Source organism: Lethenteron reissneri, chromosome 64 (assembly GCF_015708825.2).
Source record: "Lethenteron reissneri isolate LAM-NWPU_2019-01 chromosome 64, ASM1570882v1, whole genome shotgun sequence".
Lineage (NCBI taxonomy): Eukaryota > Metazoa > Chordata > Hyperoartia > Petromyzontiformes > Petromyzontidae > Lethenteron > Lethenteron reissneri.
Window position 1 is genome coordinate 1657587 of NC_083842.1, and position 15651 is coordinate 1673237.

The following is a 15651-nucleotide window of genomic DNA, read 5'->3' on the forward strand; positions in this document are numbered from 1 at the left end:
TGAGTGCGACGTTTCGCCAGTAATTACAACTAGCTTCATCGAAATGTTGTGGCTTGGCTCTCCAACACACCGGTGTGCTGTACTAGTGACGAATTGTCATGTTTTATTTACGTGACAACCCTTACTAGTTGGCTGTGTCGCGTGGTGGCGGGTTAAACGACACATTTATATATTTACGCGATCGAACCCAAAACAACCTCTATTATGGATGATATTGGTCGCAGGAAGCCTACGTGTTAAAACTGAAGACATGAACCACCTTGCATCTGGCACAGTCACTTGTTTAAGAATGCATGCACCCTTGGGTATGCTCAGCACAGGTTAAGATTCCAGATGCCACCGATGTACGCGACCAGGATAATCACCACCCTACCGGTTCCCGCAGTTATGTTCACAGCACCGCTGGGGCCACTAGTCTATGGGCCCAGACCGAAAACAATCACTTATTGGTACCACCTTAGGTGTCAAAGTCTAGTCCACGTGTGTGGGACATATTCTGATATGATAACCTTTGCGGAGTGGCAGCTTAGTTGTAGTTACCATGACTTTTATACCCATACCCTATGACAGGCGTCCGGAATGATGAAATGGGCATTATTGAAAGACTACCTCGACCAAAGCCAGTTAGGTCACAAACTGGTCTTTATTTGACTTTACCGAAAGAACCAAAGAATATGGATTCCTACAGTCACGAAATCTTCAAGATCGGACTTTATTGGTTTAAATACACGATAAAAACAGAGGATAATAAGGAATACCATAGTGAGGTAAGGAACTACTTGAATACTATAAACATTGACATTCGCATATACTTAGTCAATGATACATGTAACCCCATATATCGTTAGTGATGGGTATATGTGAAGAAGGTTACATTATTGTTATCAAGCTCTGTGTGTACTTAGATGGTGTTAACAAGGGTAACCAAGTCCAGAATCACCACACTGTGCATCAATGTACTACTACCACAGTAATATCATCAGAATCACCACCCTCTGTAACTCAAACTGCTCGTCTATCTCGTCATCTGACTCCCCGAGTTCAAAGTCAGGTTCTGGATCATCCTGCAGTTTTTGGTTACTACACATCTGTAACCTGCACATGCCTGTGCATGTCAGTCAATTTGACAGGCACATGCAGCTTGGCATTTTGCATGAACACTTGCATGCTAGCAGTTCCAAGACCATATCTGGTGCGGGTGCGGAGCGCATCCAGTAAATGGCCAGCTTGCCATCATCGTCTGTCCATCCATACTCAGTAGGGCTTGGCACCACAGGGTTAGCCTGCAGACAGCACTTCCAGATTGCTGCCTGATTGTTGAACACGCACGAAGAGACAGTCTCTACATGGTGGCAGCTGGCTGGACTCGACTTCTCCCCTTTTGGTGCAGAAGAGCTGGCAGCGCAGTTCGTTCACCTCGCCAATGCTGCTGTTAGCAACGTACATGCGACAGGTGAACGGCTCAATTTTCTGGAACAGCTCGTCACTCACATTCCATGACTGCCCCAGTCGACTAAAAGTCTCTTGGCAGGAAGCGTCCTTTCTCACCATCTTCAGGGCATTCAGCTTCCCTTGACGGGCGAATGCACTGACAGTGTCGCAGCCTGTGAAGGCGTGTAAGTCAATTAGGCTGTCAGAGATGCTGTCTCCTAGTGACCTTGCCAGATTGCTGATATCGACAAACCGTGTGCGGTTCTGTGTCCCACACTTCTGGTAGATGGGACAGGTGATCATGTGGCTGAACAGATTTCTATCTGCCTTCAGAACCACATCCTGTGCTTTCTTTCCATGTGCTGTTTTTTGTGCTCATATTAGAGAATGTCTTCAGACTTTGCTTGGTCATCTTGTCGTGGAATTTCACAAGTTGGTGGGTCCTCATCTAACCTTGTTTGCTTGAATAACCTGGTAGGCCTCTTCTCCCATCTCAAGAGCTCTCAAGAGATCCCTGGTCACATCAGGTGGAGCCATAGTGCCAGTAGAGAGGCTAACGAGATCTGTCTCATCATGGGACATAGGCTTGATCAAGTTATTCTCCATAAGATCAATGAGAGAATGGACATCTGCTTCATCTCTCTTGATCCTTGGACCCTGTAGATCTGAATGGGTCAGTTTGGACCTGCCTTGACCTATCAAGTCTCTCAGCTGTCTGAGGTACATGCTTCTGTACTCAGCTGTTAGGTAATATTTGGTCACGGCTCCTGGCTTCAAGCTGAATCCCCTTGTCCCTCTGGCTGTCTGGGTGTCTATGTTCACCGTTTCTTCTATAGCTTGGTCAACAGGGATTCGGCCAACGGGATTGGTGGAGCCCAGTTGAACTGAGAAGCCTCCTTGCATGAATTCCGTGTACACATCTGGGTATGTGATGGGCAACTGAGACATCTGGGCATAGTAGTCTATGCAGTATATTCAGTCAGTTTTCACCTGTACCATACAGCACAATCAGAAATCATCATTACTTTGATGCAAAACCTGAATTCATCTGTCAGTACTTTGGTTACACATTGACGGCAGCAGAGGGTTACAACCCAAAAGCCAAACTAACATTGATGAAGGGTAAAATTCATCTTAACTAATCGTAACTAAATTAAGGGGAGGTACTACAGGTGAATAGGCAACAAAAAATTAATGTCCTTTTATCAGAATGAAAAATTACCAGATGAATATACACAAATCTAGGAGATTTTTGGTATTGTGACTTCCCCCCCAATAATTTATGCATAGCAAAGTAAATAGCCATATGTGACTAAGCTAGACGTCTGCTCCAGAGAATAAGCTTGTCAATGATATGCAATTTCACGAGGTTATTTCTTATAATGCGGAGACAAATTGCGATGAAAGATGCTAAAAAACGCTAACTTAAGACTTTGTTTACTTGGCGAAGTTTGTACAAAATTATGTGCATGTTATGAAAGTTTACAATTTATAGAAGCAGAAAATAAAAAAATATAAAATATGACAAAATGAACAGATGTAATTATTTTTGCCTGTAGTACCTGACCTTAACCAATAATCTTAACAGGTACATTAACAATACATTGAGGGTAAAGTTAGCACTTTAGATATCTTTACTGCACAGAAATAATACAGAACCACCAGTACTTGCCTCACCAGCCAGTAAATGATGATGAGCAAACAAGCTGCTAGAAACAGAAATAAAACAAGATAGCTCCAATCTATTCCAGACTTAAATAAGTCACTTAAATCGAAGAACAAGCGTGAATAAATGCAATAATATGTATGAAATACATGCCTTGGGGACAAACATCCATTTTGTAAATTATTTATTGTCTTAATTAACAGCAGAGGTGTTGGAATGTTTAATTTGTATTGTGATAGGTGCAAAAACAGGTTTCCTGCGAGAAAAATTCAACAGCTCTTCATTTTGAAAGGTTATTACGTATTATTCTACTTCTGTTGGTGTAACAAATAAAATGGCACCATTGAAGTTTGGCTATCTTGGGTGGTACTGATACCTGGTCTGGCCCAAGGACGTCACGTGCGGCCACGTGCGGCAACTCTAAGCGGTTGTGCAAGACGAATCACGCAATGGTGGTGGTGTCACGCGGGGACACGGCCGGCCGTGGTGGCGAGATGTTAACTACATCGCCTGGTCTACAGGAGGTCGTGGGCTCGATCCTGACCCTGACGTCTGTATATTTGGAGTTTGCGTGTTCTCCCCGTGGTAGCTTCGATTTTTCTCTGGGTCCTCCGGTTTTTCCCTCCACATTTAGCAACACGCGTTTAGATTATTTATCTGCTATAAATGTCCACATGATAAGCCACTTCGTTGAGCTATCATTTGTGACCAAGTTGCTTCTGACAAAGAGCTATGTGGCTCAGTGGGCCTTACCTGGTGAAATAAAACATTGTTTAGTTTGGTTACGTAGGGGGCATGGTCACGCGGGGTCATGATCACGCGTGTGTACACCTGCGATTCGAAAGCCTTACACTCACCCGTTTGTCTGGAACGTGACAAAGCCGTGCACATCGCTGCCTCTCTCGTTTAGCACGTTTTATTATAATCCACGTATTGAAGGAATGAAAATTATTTAATACATGTTCTGATGAGTGTACGCATATATGACAAGATCGTTGGGAATCATTGCAATATTTTATACCAAATTGTTACTTTCTTTAAATACAATTTTCACAACGTTTTAGAATAATTGTAAAAGTGTATGATCGACAGCCCTCAATGGACAGGTGGTCTCCAGATGGACACCCAGGCTCTGCTCGTCACCGTACACAGTACCCACGTGTAAAACGCACACAAATCAAACGGGATGTTGTGGGCAACGTGTGCCAGCAAGAGAATGGCATGCTCCCACTGAGCCAATTTGAGGCTGATTTGACACAGAAGAGGATGGACGGCTCTGTGCATGCGTGAACTCACAGGGGGCCAAGCTAGGGCGCTGTCACCCAGCAACCCCCCCACTTGACCACATCGGGGACGCGTGCACCACACTGAAGCCTCTAGAAACACACGAGCGTGCATGCCAGGCTCGCATCCTCTCCCGAGTAACGCGAAGTTTCAAATCCAGCGGAGCAAAAAGCCGCACAGTTAGAAATCCACGATGGGCGGCGATACAGAATCAGCAATTAATAGCCTTAGTTATACACACATGTGCGTATATAGTGCACGTGTGTGGCTTGAAATACAGTCCATAGGCCTGAAGTACCCTAAGCACTGTGCCCTGGGGCTTACGAAAAAAATGTGACCGTGTTTTTTTGTTTGATAAAAAATGTAACCAACATATCTTCTTGAATAAATATATTTATATAGGAAGGATAGCCACTGTGTGCATACAAATAGGCAGACATGTCCATGTTTTTTTTCACAAAGTGAGAGAAATGAACACCGGAGATGAACTTTTCGAGATTTTTTTTCACTGAAAAATTAGCAATAACATCTTCAAATGGTACATATTACACCTAAAATAACAGTCAAACAAATCTTTTAAGTTTAAACTAAAGTAAAGCAATATGGCGCTCACCATACGATCGTCCTGTCAAAACACTGAATATGTTATCGATGAAAATTAACGGCATCCGATATGATAATCATAGCAAAACATAGCTGAAGAAATGTTCGCTTACAATATTTTTAGGCTTCCCTTGCATTTTTTTCTCTCCAAATTAAAATCTGCTTATCTGCGGCACACAGCGCGCTCCCATCGAATTGGGCACAGGCTAAATTATGTACGCATCAGAAACGACGTTTGTCCGGCGGCTGGATAAAGTACCGCACGAAACACGCGAGTGACAGCGGTGGTAGTAACATGGGGCAGCAGTAACCAACTGTCGAAAATTATCACCGAAGGCCTACGAAACAAATGCCTAGGGCCTACAGGAACCTTAATCAGGCCCTGGCCCAACCAATGCCGTTTCTCTCATGAAATATTTAGTATTTTACTTTGCGTTTTTTGGCACTTAATGGCCTAAGCCACTCAAAGCGCCTTTCTTCGCACCTCATCACAAACGCCTAAGGGGGATGGGGGGCCTTCACGGCCTCTCTCCCTGTGTCGTACAAGGTGACTTAGCACTGATCCGCAAGAGGGCATTAGTCTCCCAGTAGGTGGCAGCAGTCGCTATGTGGAACCCCTATTGGGGTTCCCAATTGGGGTTTCCACACAGGGCGGCTGCTGGATTCGAACCACAAAGCTCTGCAACGGAGTGGCGAATGTGCTACTGCTGGGTCGTTGTGACCGCCCCATTCATTTGGCCCACTCCAGACTGCTGACTTGAGAGGCTTGTTGCAGACCCACCGTTCTGTGCGCTCACTCTCGGGTCTTTACTCGAGCGGATGAAACTGCTGTAACAACGACGCCGAACCCTACCCCACTTCGCTCCCTCAATGGACCCAGCCCCAACCCTCGTACATGCACAGAGAGGGGGGGGGAGCCAAAACTCAGATAATGGACTGACTTCCACTCAGGTGTGAATTAGGTATCATTGTCTGGTCCATCCGTATCCAAAAACAATACAAGTATTTCCCCACTCCGGCAGTTTCGTGCACGTGGCAGAGGAGGCGTCGGTGTGTGTGAAACGTATTCATGCATGTACGGCCGTTTTGTTCATCCACTGCTGGATGAGGGCCTCCCCAAGCCCTATGGCATATGAGGGTTTATTTTACCATATTAACACCTGTACCAGCATATAAACGTGTAAAATGCATTATCACAGCATTCATACATTGTGTGTCTATGCAATGAACATAAATACCCCATGTGTGCATAGACAGGGGAGTAACTTGACACCAAATCTCATGGTGCACCTGGGTGTTCAGATTCCCCACATACCCATTTCCCGGAGAACGATGGAAATGTCAGATCATTCTTTAACACGGACTCTGCCACACATATTAGAAACCAGAGAGAGAGTGCATTATATTTCACGGCTGAATTCCCCTGCGGTCACACACTCGAGTTTGGTGGGGAGGGTGGCAGTGTGTGTCTACTGGGGACCACAGAGAGCTCACAAACCTTGCACATTGATACAAAAACAAAGATCCCCATATAGCCTTTTACAGACTGTTGGAGCAAGCGCTGTTAGTGTGTACAAAGACAAAAATCCTCCGTTTCGCCTTTAACAGACTGTTGGGGCAAGTCCTGTCAGCAAGCACCTATGAAGGCCGGAATGGCAAACAAGGGGGTTGGGTGGCCAGCACCAAGGTCGGCCGCCTTTGTCTCCCCAGTGGCGATGTTTACGCACCAGGTACTCATTCGAGGCTGAGTCCACCTAGGGGAGGCCCAGGACTGGTTCAAATAATCGTCACTGGCCGTGTGCGGGAATCGAACATCGGGTCGCCGGGTTTGTAGCGCAGCGCACTAACCACTTTGCCGTCACTCCCATTAGCGTGTACAAACAGAAAGACACACACGCTCACAAACACACCGACACACAGAAATCCACACCACATACACTCAGACCACAGATGCATGCATACCTTCAACCACACAGAGACACACAATCAAGAGAAGCTTCTTGGCCCATTATGCGCGAGAAGAGACTTGAGAGGCAATGGAAGAAATCTGGCATTGAGATTCAAAACCAGAGATGGAAAATCCACACCAAGACCGAGCAGTCGGTCAGTACTGCTTTGTCCTGATTAAGAAGGTTGCTGGGAATACTGAATGTATTTGTAGCACTGCACACTCCCTCCTGCTCCCTCCGAACCTGGCTTCCTCCACTACCCCAGTCGTTGCCAAGTGTGAACAATTGGCCTATTTCTTTGAAAGGGGCAATACAATTATCAAGAGCTTTGTGATGTCTGACTCTGTTCGCTCATCCTTTTGCTTATCCTATTACCTCCTCACCACCTTCCATTAACATCCCCCAGCCTGTCACGATAGAAACGGGACTCCAAATATCTCCAACAAAAAACAAGTCTCCCCCAACGCTGGATCACGACCGCTGCCGAACATTCGATGCTAAAGAAACACACACACCTGGACCCCGACATTCCTGAAAATGTATCACCCTATTTTAAACTGACCTCTCCTCCCTGGAGAAGTTCTACAAATGGTCATCTGCCACCTTTCCAAACACCTCTTCCTCCCTTGCTTCCATGACCCAATAGACTCAGCGAAGGTCACGCTCCCGAGATGGTTCGGCTACCTGCTCCCAATCGCTTTCTCTCCTCGTGCATCCTTCTAACTCCAGCTCATACAGCTCACAACACTTCATCATTTTCCTTTTCCGACACATGAGCTTATTTAGTAACAAATTTGAATTCATGAAATGTTTGTTACTCAATAGCTACACATTCGCGTTCCAATTAAGAAAATACTTTAGCAGAAAAAAATTCAAATGTAATGTTGATCAGGCCCCACAGTGTTAAGTATAGTATCCAAGCTTCATGGATTAACTCTGCCTCTCTGTGCTCTCTATGTGCTATGCAAATTTACCATTGCCAAAAATGTCACCTATTATATAGTGTCACTTTAAAGACTGTTATTGACGAGTGTGTTGAACTTTTTGTTATTTGTGTTTGTGCACAATTCTATGTTTTATAACATAGATCCCTCTGTGTATCTTTAACGTCTCCATGGCTACTTGTGTGTCTATGGCACACTTAGCACCTGGGTCTGCTTTATCAAAGCTCTTCTATATGTCAACACATCTTCCACAATGTGCCGCAGCTTCACTGAATTCCATAGATAAGTACAAATAAGTGTAGTGACATTGAATGAATCACTGCAGCGCGTGCCGCTGGGAGATTGGTAAACAGTGGAATTAGGGGTTGCAGCATGTTCTACCAGTTGCACCTGTGGGCAAGGCAAGGAGCCTCCTGGGGGATCCAGAAGGGTGCGGGGCCGAGGGTGTAGCCTGGCCACGCTGGGCAGGATAAAAGGCGAGCCCCGACTCACAGTCGGGCTAAGACCGGAATATAAGTATAACCCGTAAAAACTAAGTTTTTTACTCTAAATCCTTTATATGCGTGGCGGCTAGAGTCCTCTCGTCCTCTGGCTTGAGATGGCTGCCACATATGGGTCAGATGATTGTCTGCAGTATTAAACTAATTGGTAATTAAATATTTAATTTGTTTTCCCTAAACAGTGTAAAATTTAGGAATTTTTTTTCACGAACATTAATTGTCTCGCACAACGAGTCTGTGTGCAAAATGTCAGCTCGATTGGATCACGGGAAGTGGGTTAAAAAACGACCGAAAGGTTTGCACGGTCGTAAGCAAGCAAGCACGCAAGCAAGCAAGCAAGCGAGCTTAATATAAAGGATTTAAAAAAAGAGTACCTGCTACTAGTGTCTGTGAATTAGTACACGTCATAAGTACCATCAGCAGCTTTCGAATTGCTCTTGCAAATACACATGTCATCTCCTCGTGGGTGCAGCTTAATTAGCACCGTGATAAGTGTTCAGGTCAGAGGTTTCTCTGTTGGTTTATTTTCAATAGTCTATGTACTTATGCAAAACAGAACTACACAATTTCAGGAGCTGTTTTTTTCTCTCCTAATATCTGCAAGTCTCCACGAAGGGACTATATATATGTATATATTTACACACAGTAAAATAGGCATTGCAGGGTTCAAAGTAGCTAGCCCGTGATAGAAAAAGACAAACTGTGCTGCAAAGAGACAAATATAGATGGAGATACATAAACGGAGATGTAAATAGAGAGAAGAAATGTATTTTTTCTAGATTTGAAGCTTTCGTGACTGCAAGGATTCATATTCTTCGGTTTTTTCGGTAAAGTCACGTAGGTAAAAATAAATAAAATGAATAAAAGTCAAATAAAATAAAAATCACGACGTTTCGGAGGCACGTCGTGATTTTTATTCTATTTTAATTTTATCTTACTTTTATTAATTTTAATTTTTTACTAAGGTGACTTTACCGAAAAAACCTAAGAATATAAAATGTATTTGTTTAAAATTATATTTATGATTTAGGTTTATGTAGCACAAACTAACTATGCTGACGTGATATTTTGAGCAGTTAATCATGTGTGCATGCTTTAGACGTGGATATTATTTTTTTATCATGCAAAAGACATTGACAAGAGACCAAAGTGGTACATATGCTCCATTTGGGTTTCAGGAAAAAAAATGGCGGGGCTCCTACGATCCACAATTTTTTACGATGAACAATGGAGTCCCCAGGTCACGTCCTCCTCCTATAAGTAAAATTTTCACCGCAAATTAACGGAGCCGCATAGCCCAAAACTAAAATCCACGAAAGAATACACATATCTGACATCATGGATTTTTGGATTTATTTTGCATATCGCCACAGATTGCAGGATCTGCGGGGAGGCCCCCACCCCCACCGCAGGTTAACGGAGTTCACTGTATTTCCCGCAGCGACCTTTCTGGCTGACCCCAAATTCCAGCTTACTCGCGTCCAGGTTCAAGAGCTTTTAGCGTAGTGATAGCAAAATAATCTAGGTCAGCGGGTGGCCTATTTTAGACGAATTAAAAGCGACAGATTTAAACACCTAGCGGATCAAAATGACAAAATGGATGTCACTAATTTAAATCATATATTAACTAACATAGTGATAGATGTTCAGCTGGCGTTGAGCTGAGCAGCTCTTTAACAACGAGGACGACCACATCCCGGCACCTTTGGCAGCAGTTGCAGGAAGAGGAGCGTTATAAAAATGTAGATGCTGAACAAAACACTGAGGTCTAATAATTCTGCAAAATTATCAGGAAAGTAATAGAATAAGAGATCAGAGACTACGAAACAAAGGTGATTGAAAATGTGAGCATGAAAGCAGCACAAAAGGGGCTTGATGATTGGCAATTCACAACTGTTAGGCCCTAGGGAGAAAGATTGAACCATAATACTTGACAGCAATGGAATATTGCAATGTACAGCTAGCTCTATAACAGCCTATTACGTTACGGTTAAGCCATGTTTGTTTATTGAAGTACTGAATTAGCCTGATAACTTTAATCTAAATTGTCTTTTGGTTGTTATTTTTTTTACTTAAATCCCATTGGGATTTTTTTCACAAAGCCTTGTTATACTGTGTTTTTTTCTGGAAGATTTTGCTGGTTTTCCTGGATGTTTCTGTTGCGTGTTTTCATTTTAAGATATTCTGTTCATGTCTTTGTTTGTTGCGGTTGCACCCGAGTCAAGAGCCACATGGCTCACAGGGCTATACCTAATAAATAAAATTAACTATCATATGTGGATAGGTTGTTCACAAAGACCATTGTGAACAGAATAACAAATCATTTAGGGACTAACCAAACACATGAACAAGCGGGTTTTGGAAAGGTTTTTCCACCAATTGCCACATGCATAACCATCAATCCGATTCTAGAAGAGACAACACAGTGACAACCAAGGGAGGGAAAGCACCCAATACACGTCCACCGTGGAGATGGAGCGATGAAATCAGCGATAGCGCAGGTTCTTGGTGAATTTTACATCACAGAACCAATTGGGATGGAAACAGCGTGGGGAGACCCTCACCGAGCTGATGATGACATCCAAAGGGTTTTGTTATTGAATTACATTTCTAAAGCATATACTAGTTTAAGTATTATGCAGCTGCATAATATTTGGTTAATGACATAGCAGACACCTACGATTAGCACAGGTGGCTACGTACGGTGCGAAAGAAGGTCTACATACATACACGCATAAGAAGTAGTCATAGGAAGAGCAACTTGATGTGTGAACGACGGCGTGAATTATGCACCGATTTCCCTTTTTATTATTACACGCTTTTATTTAACTCTGTTGTAGCCTCAAAAAAGAAATCGTATAACTCAATTGTTACACACTTCCCAATGTGCTATCGACTGCAAACTTCGTATAGGTATGTCATACTGATGACAACACGATATTCTATCATAAAAAATCAAAAACATATATTTTTAACTTTTTATATACTTTATTTAATTTACTGTATGTGTTGTATTCAAAAATCTTGTAACTCAATTTCAACCGTATTCCCAATGTCGTATCGACTGCAAACTTGGTATAGGTGTGTCATACTGATGACAATACTATATTCTATCATTGAAAATAAAAAAGATATATTTTAAACAATTATTTTTTACGGCTCTAATTGTCGACGCTTAACTCACGTTGCCTGTAAATCACCACGTGGTCCCTGACGTCACGGCAAGCCACGGGGAGCCACGCCCAGGGGCGGGGGATGTGGAAGGAGGGGGCGGGGCGATGGGGGAAGGGGGCAGGGGGAGGGGCAGCTCGGACAGTACATTTCATTCAAGCGTCTTTAAAAAAAGTATTTTTTATATTTTATTCAGTGGAGCTGAAGGAGACGCTTACCGCTCAGTGAGAAGTCGACACTGGAGGCTCCGAAGATGATGCTCTCCTTGGAGAAGACGGCCACCTCCCGGTCCGCACGCAGGTCATAGAGCCGGCACTGCCCCGCACAGAGCACCGGTGACAAGACAATTCATGCACCGCATGCCCCTTCACCGCAACACTGGCACGACCATTAATCAAGTCAAGTACAACCAGGCACGCAAGCCCATTGAGACAAGGCTCTTGCAAAGAAGACCAAATAATTCACATTCTTGGTTCTTTCAGTAAAGTCACGTAGAAGGGAAATAATAAAATAATATTTATATTAAACATATATTATTTTATTATTTCCCTTCTACGTGACTTTACCGAAATAACCAAGAATATGAATCCCTGCAGGCACGAAAGCTTTAAATCAAAATTCAAATAATTCACGTCGCACATATCTGCCGTACGACAGTTCCGTTCGGGTCGGATGTTCTTAGGTTCGCGCATTGCTTTCTTGTGCAGGAAATATTGAGCCGTGGCAAGCCGAGCAAATGGACTTGATTTTAATTGTAGAAGTTGTGTATAGTTTGTAAATGTAGGTGCATTGGAACCATACATTTGTAACGCAACTGTCTATTTTTGAGTGATATTGCGGTGTCTTTGATGTCCAGTAAAAGGCATGTAGCTCAAGACTTTGATATCGACCTGTGCCAACACTGGGATGGAAGTGGATTTGGCTTTCTTGAACATGTTCAATATATTACCCGAAGGTTCAGTCCACTAATGGATCCAGCTTCCTGAGATCCAAAACTAGAGACGCCAATTCGGGCAGTTAATAACATTTGATTTGGCGATATTTTGAATGCAATTAAACGGTTAATGTATTTACACAAATAAATGCATCATGTGGGTCAAATATAGTTTTCAATAAAATAATCCGAATTTAGTACCATATTCAAACTACTGCAGTAATGTTTGAAACAAGCTTTGTCTCGATATCACATTAAATTCGTTTCATAGGGTCCGTTGTTCAAAAGAATTTTGACCTCGCCTAGTCGAACCAAGCAATGTAATCACATTTAAAATGCGTCTCACGAACGTAGCAAGAGTTGCGATGAACATTTAAAGTAACGTATTCTTCATTTTAAAATACCTCCCCGTAAATGTCGCTATTAAAAGCAGCACCTGTGAATGTTGGAACGGGGCTTTTAAAGAGTAATGAGCCTGACTCGTTTTCATCATTTAACGTAACATACATCTGTTACGTATTTTCAAGGCACCGCAATATGGTCAATTCTCTTGAAGTTAACAACAATTTCATCGATTTAACCTGGCAAATAACACCGCCATACAATCGCAGCGCACAGGCCTAAACTAATAGACGTATCAAATAGAGTAGAACTCCTCTCATCCGTGCTCGTATTACTTGCAACTCCTATTATACAGGGCACCCACTGATCTGGGGAAAATCCTCCGATCCGCACGTCCATGCCCCACATTTACACATTGTGAGTCAGGGCAGAGACTCAGCAGTGGCCACGCTGCAAATTCCTCCCATTATCCACGGAGCCGCACACCAGAAGCTGTGCTCACACGGACGGATATGCGAAGGAGAAACATTTGTCTGATAATTTTTGTTAGTTATTTTTGTTAGGTATTGTGCTGTCATATGACAACCGGATTGCTGATAATAATGGGTCGGTGGAAGGTGACGACGAAAAAGATCGTATATTGTTTCTAGATTTGAAGCTTTCGTGACTGCAAGGATTCATACTTTGTTTGTTTTTTTCGGTAAAGTCACGTAGGTAAAAAATAAAACAAAATAAATGAAAACAACTAAATTAAAACACGACGTTTCGGGCGCAACACAAGCGTCCTTCTTCAGGTGGGGACAACGTAGTGAAAGCACAGCCGCTTAAGTGTGTGTGCTTTCGCTACGTTGTCCTTGTGTTGCGCCCGAAACGTCGTGATTTAATTTAGTTGTTTTCATCTTTTTTTTTACCTGCGTGACTTTACCGAAAAAAACCTAAAGAAAATCGAATATTGTTGTCGTATTATTTTAACATCGCTGTGGAACATTCCCACGAGGCGCGCGCTCAGCCCTCCCGTCGCACTCGTCCCCTGCCTTCCCCCGCCGTGCCGAGTGAAAATCGTTCCCATTGCACGCGGACGAGAGCGTGGCGCATCGAGAATGTGCCCCGGAAAGGACGACCGCGCGGCAGATGTGGAGCACCGAGACCCATTCATCGTGCGCGAGAGATGGATTGTGACCGTGCAAGACAATCGGGGATGGTGACGGCCACAAATTGCCTCCATTCAGCAGTGAGCACAGAGCGGCAAATTACGATGGTGGCGGTGATGATGGTGATCATTCTGCCACTGCCCCGACTCGCCGCTCATGATGACACCGCGGACTGAAGGACAGAGTAGAAGGCTTTTTGTTGGGTTAGATCGCGTAAATGTATAAATGTGTCGTTAAGACCCGCCACCACCCGACACAGCCAACTAGTGAGGGTTGTCATGTAAACAGAACGTGCCAGCCCTTTCCCCCACCCACTCGCTCTGGAGCCCTTTATAGGCAGCTGCATTTGGAAGCTTGCCCCCTCTTTTCTCTCCACCTGAAGACCGCTTGTGTTGCGATCGAAACGTCGTGGGTTTTTTGCTTTTAATTTAGATTTTTGTTTTATATCTACGTGACCTCACAGAAAGAACCAAGAATAAGAACGTGGCCAATTCGTCACTTGTACAGCACCACACCGGTGTGTTGGAGAGCCAAGCCACAACATTTACACTCTGAGTACGACGTTTCGCCAGTAATTACAACTAGCTTCATCAGGCGACAGCCAGATTTGTGGAGAAGTCCACCCGAGTGGCAAATTACTCCCTGTGACCCGAAAATTTCTAGGGCTGTGAGCCACCCTGAAGTGGTCTCCCACAAACGCGCCATCGCCGTTATCCACACGGATTATTAGTCACATGGAGGGGAGGGGGCAAATCCACAAACAAATACAGATAATTAAATTAATTGAAATTTGTAAAGTGCCTCTTCCTCTTCCCATCCGAAGTCCCCATTGAGCACGGTTGAGGAGTCCCACTGTAATACATCACATACGTGACAACTGAAAAATATCCCCAAAAAATGATTTATCATTTACGATCATTCCAGTTTTTTTGTTCCAGCAGTGACGAGTACATTCCCTTTTAAGTGTTCTTCTCTTTCATCATGAGGCCTCCTTTGCCAGTACCAAAATATACTAATAGGGTTTTTCCCTTTTTTTACCAGAGCATTGTTTTTTGTTTTCATTTTGACTGCAAGTATTGTGGTTAATGTAAACATGACTCCTTGCAAAAGGTGTCAGTTTTGTTGCCAGAAAAAAGGAGAAAACCCCTATTAGTATGTTCATCTCTTGTTTGTTGCGTATATTGCACACATTGTATTGTGTTTGAACATTGTATTTGCTCTGCGTTCACTTCCTTGATGAGTGATTCTTTCAAATACTGCTTTGCTCTGGCATCTTGAGATCTACTGCATAGGAGGTGCAGTATAAATACTTATACAATCAATGCTGCTGCTGATGCATGTCGTTTCTGTGTGCTCAAAGAGAGGAATTAGGTCATTGTGATGTCACTCTTGCTATAACGTGGAAGACGCACACGTGAATGGTCATGGGTATCTGAACCTGTCCTGGGCCTCCTATAAGTCAACTCGGCCTTAAACTAGTACGCAGTATCGCGTGTGGATATCAGGACTAGGGAGACAAAGGGTGTGGTTCTAACCACATCACCCACTCGTGTGCCGGGGATGCATTAACAGCAATGACCACAAACGCCTGTTAATGGCTACATGGGTGACTTTTGTATTGTGAGCGTCAGAGTGGATGCGTGCGTGTGAGTGTGACAACCTCATGATCATCACCC

At 43.6% G+C, this 15651-nt stretch overlaps 1 protein-coding gene across 1 annotated transcript in view; it reads right to left on the reverse strand.

The window, feature by feature from the left end:
- The window catches only part of GNB5 (G protein subunit beta 5), a 68650-nt gene that overhangs the window by 14387 nt on the left and 38612 nt on the right, over positions 1–15651 (reverse strand). Inside the window, exon 10 of the mRNA XM_061577465.1 lies at positions 11767–11863. Within this exon, the coding sequence (XP_061433449.1) occupies positions 11767–11863 (97 nt within the window). The remainder of the gene's footprint in view (positions 1–11766; positions 11864–15651) is intronic.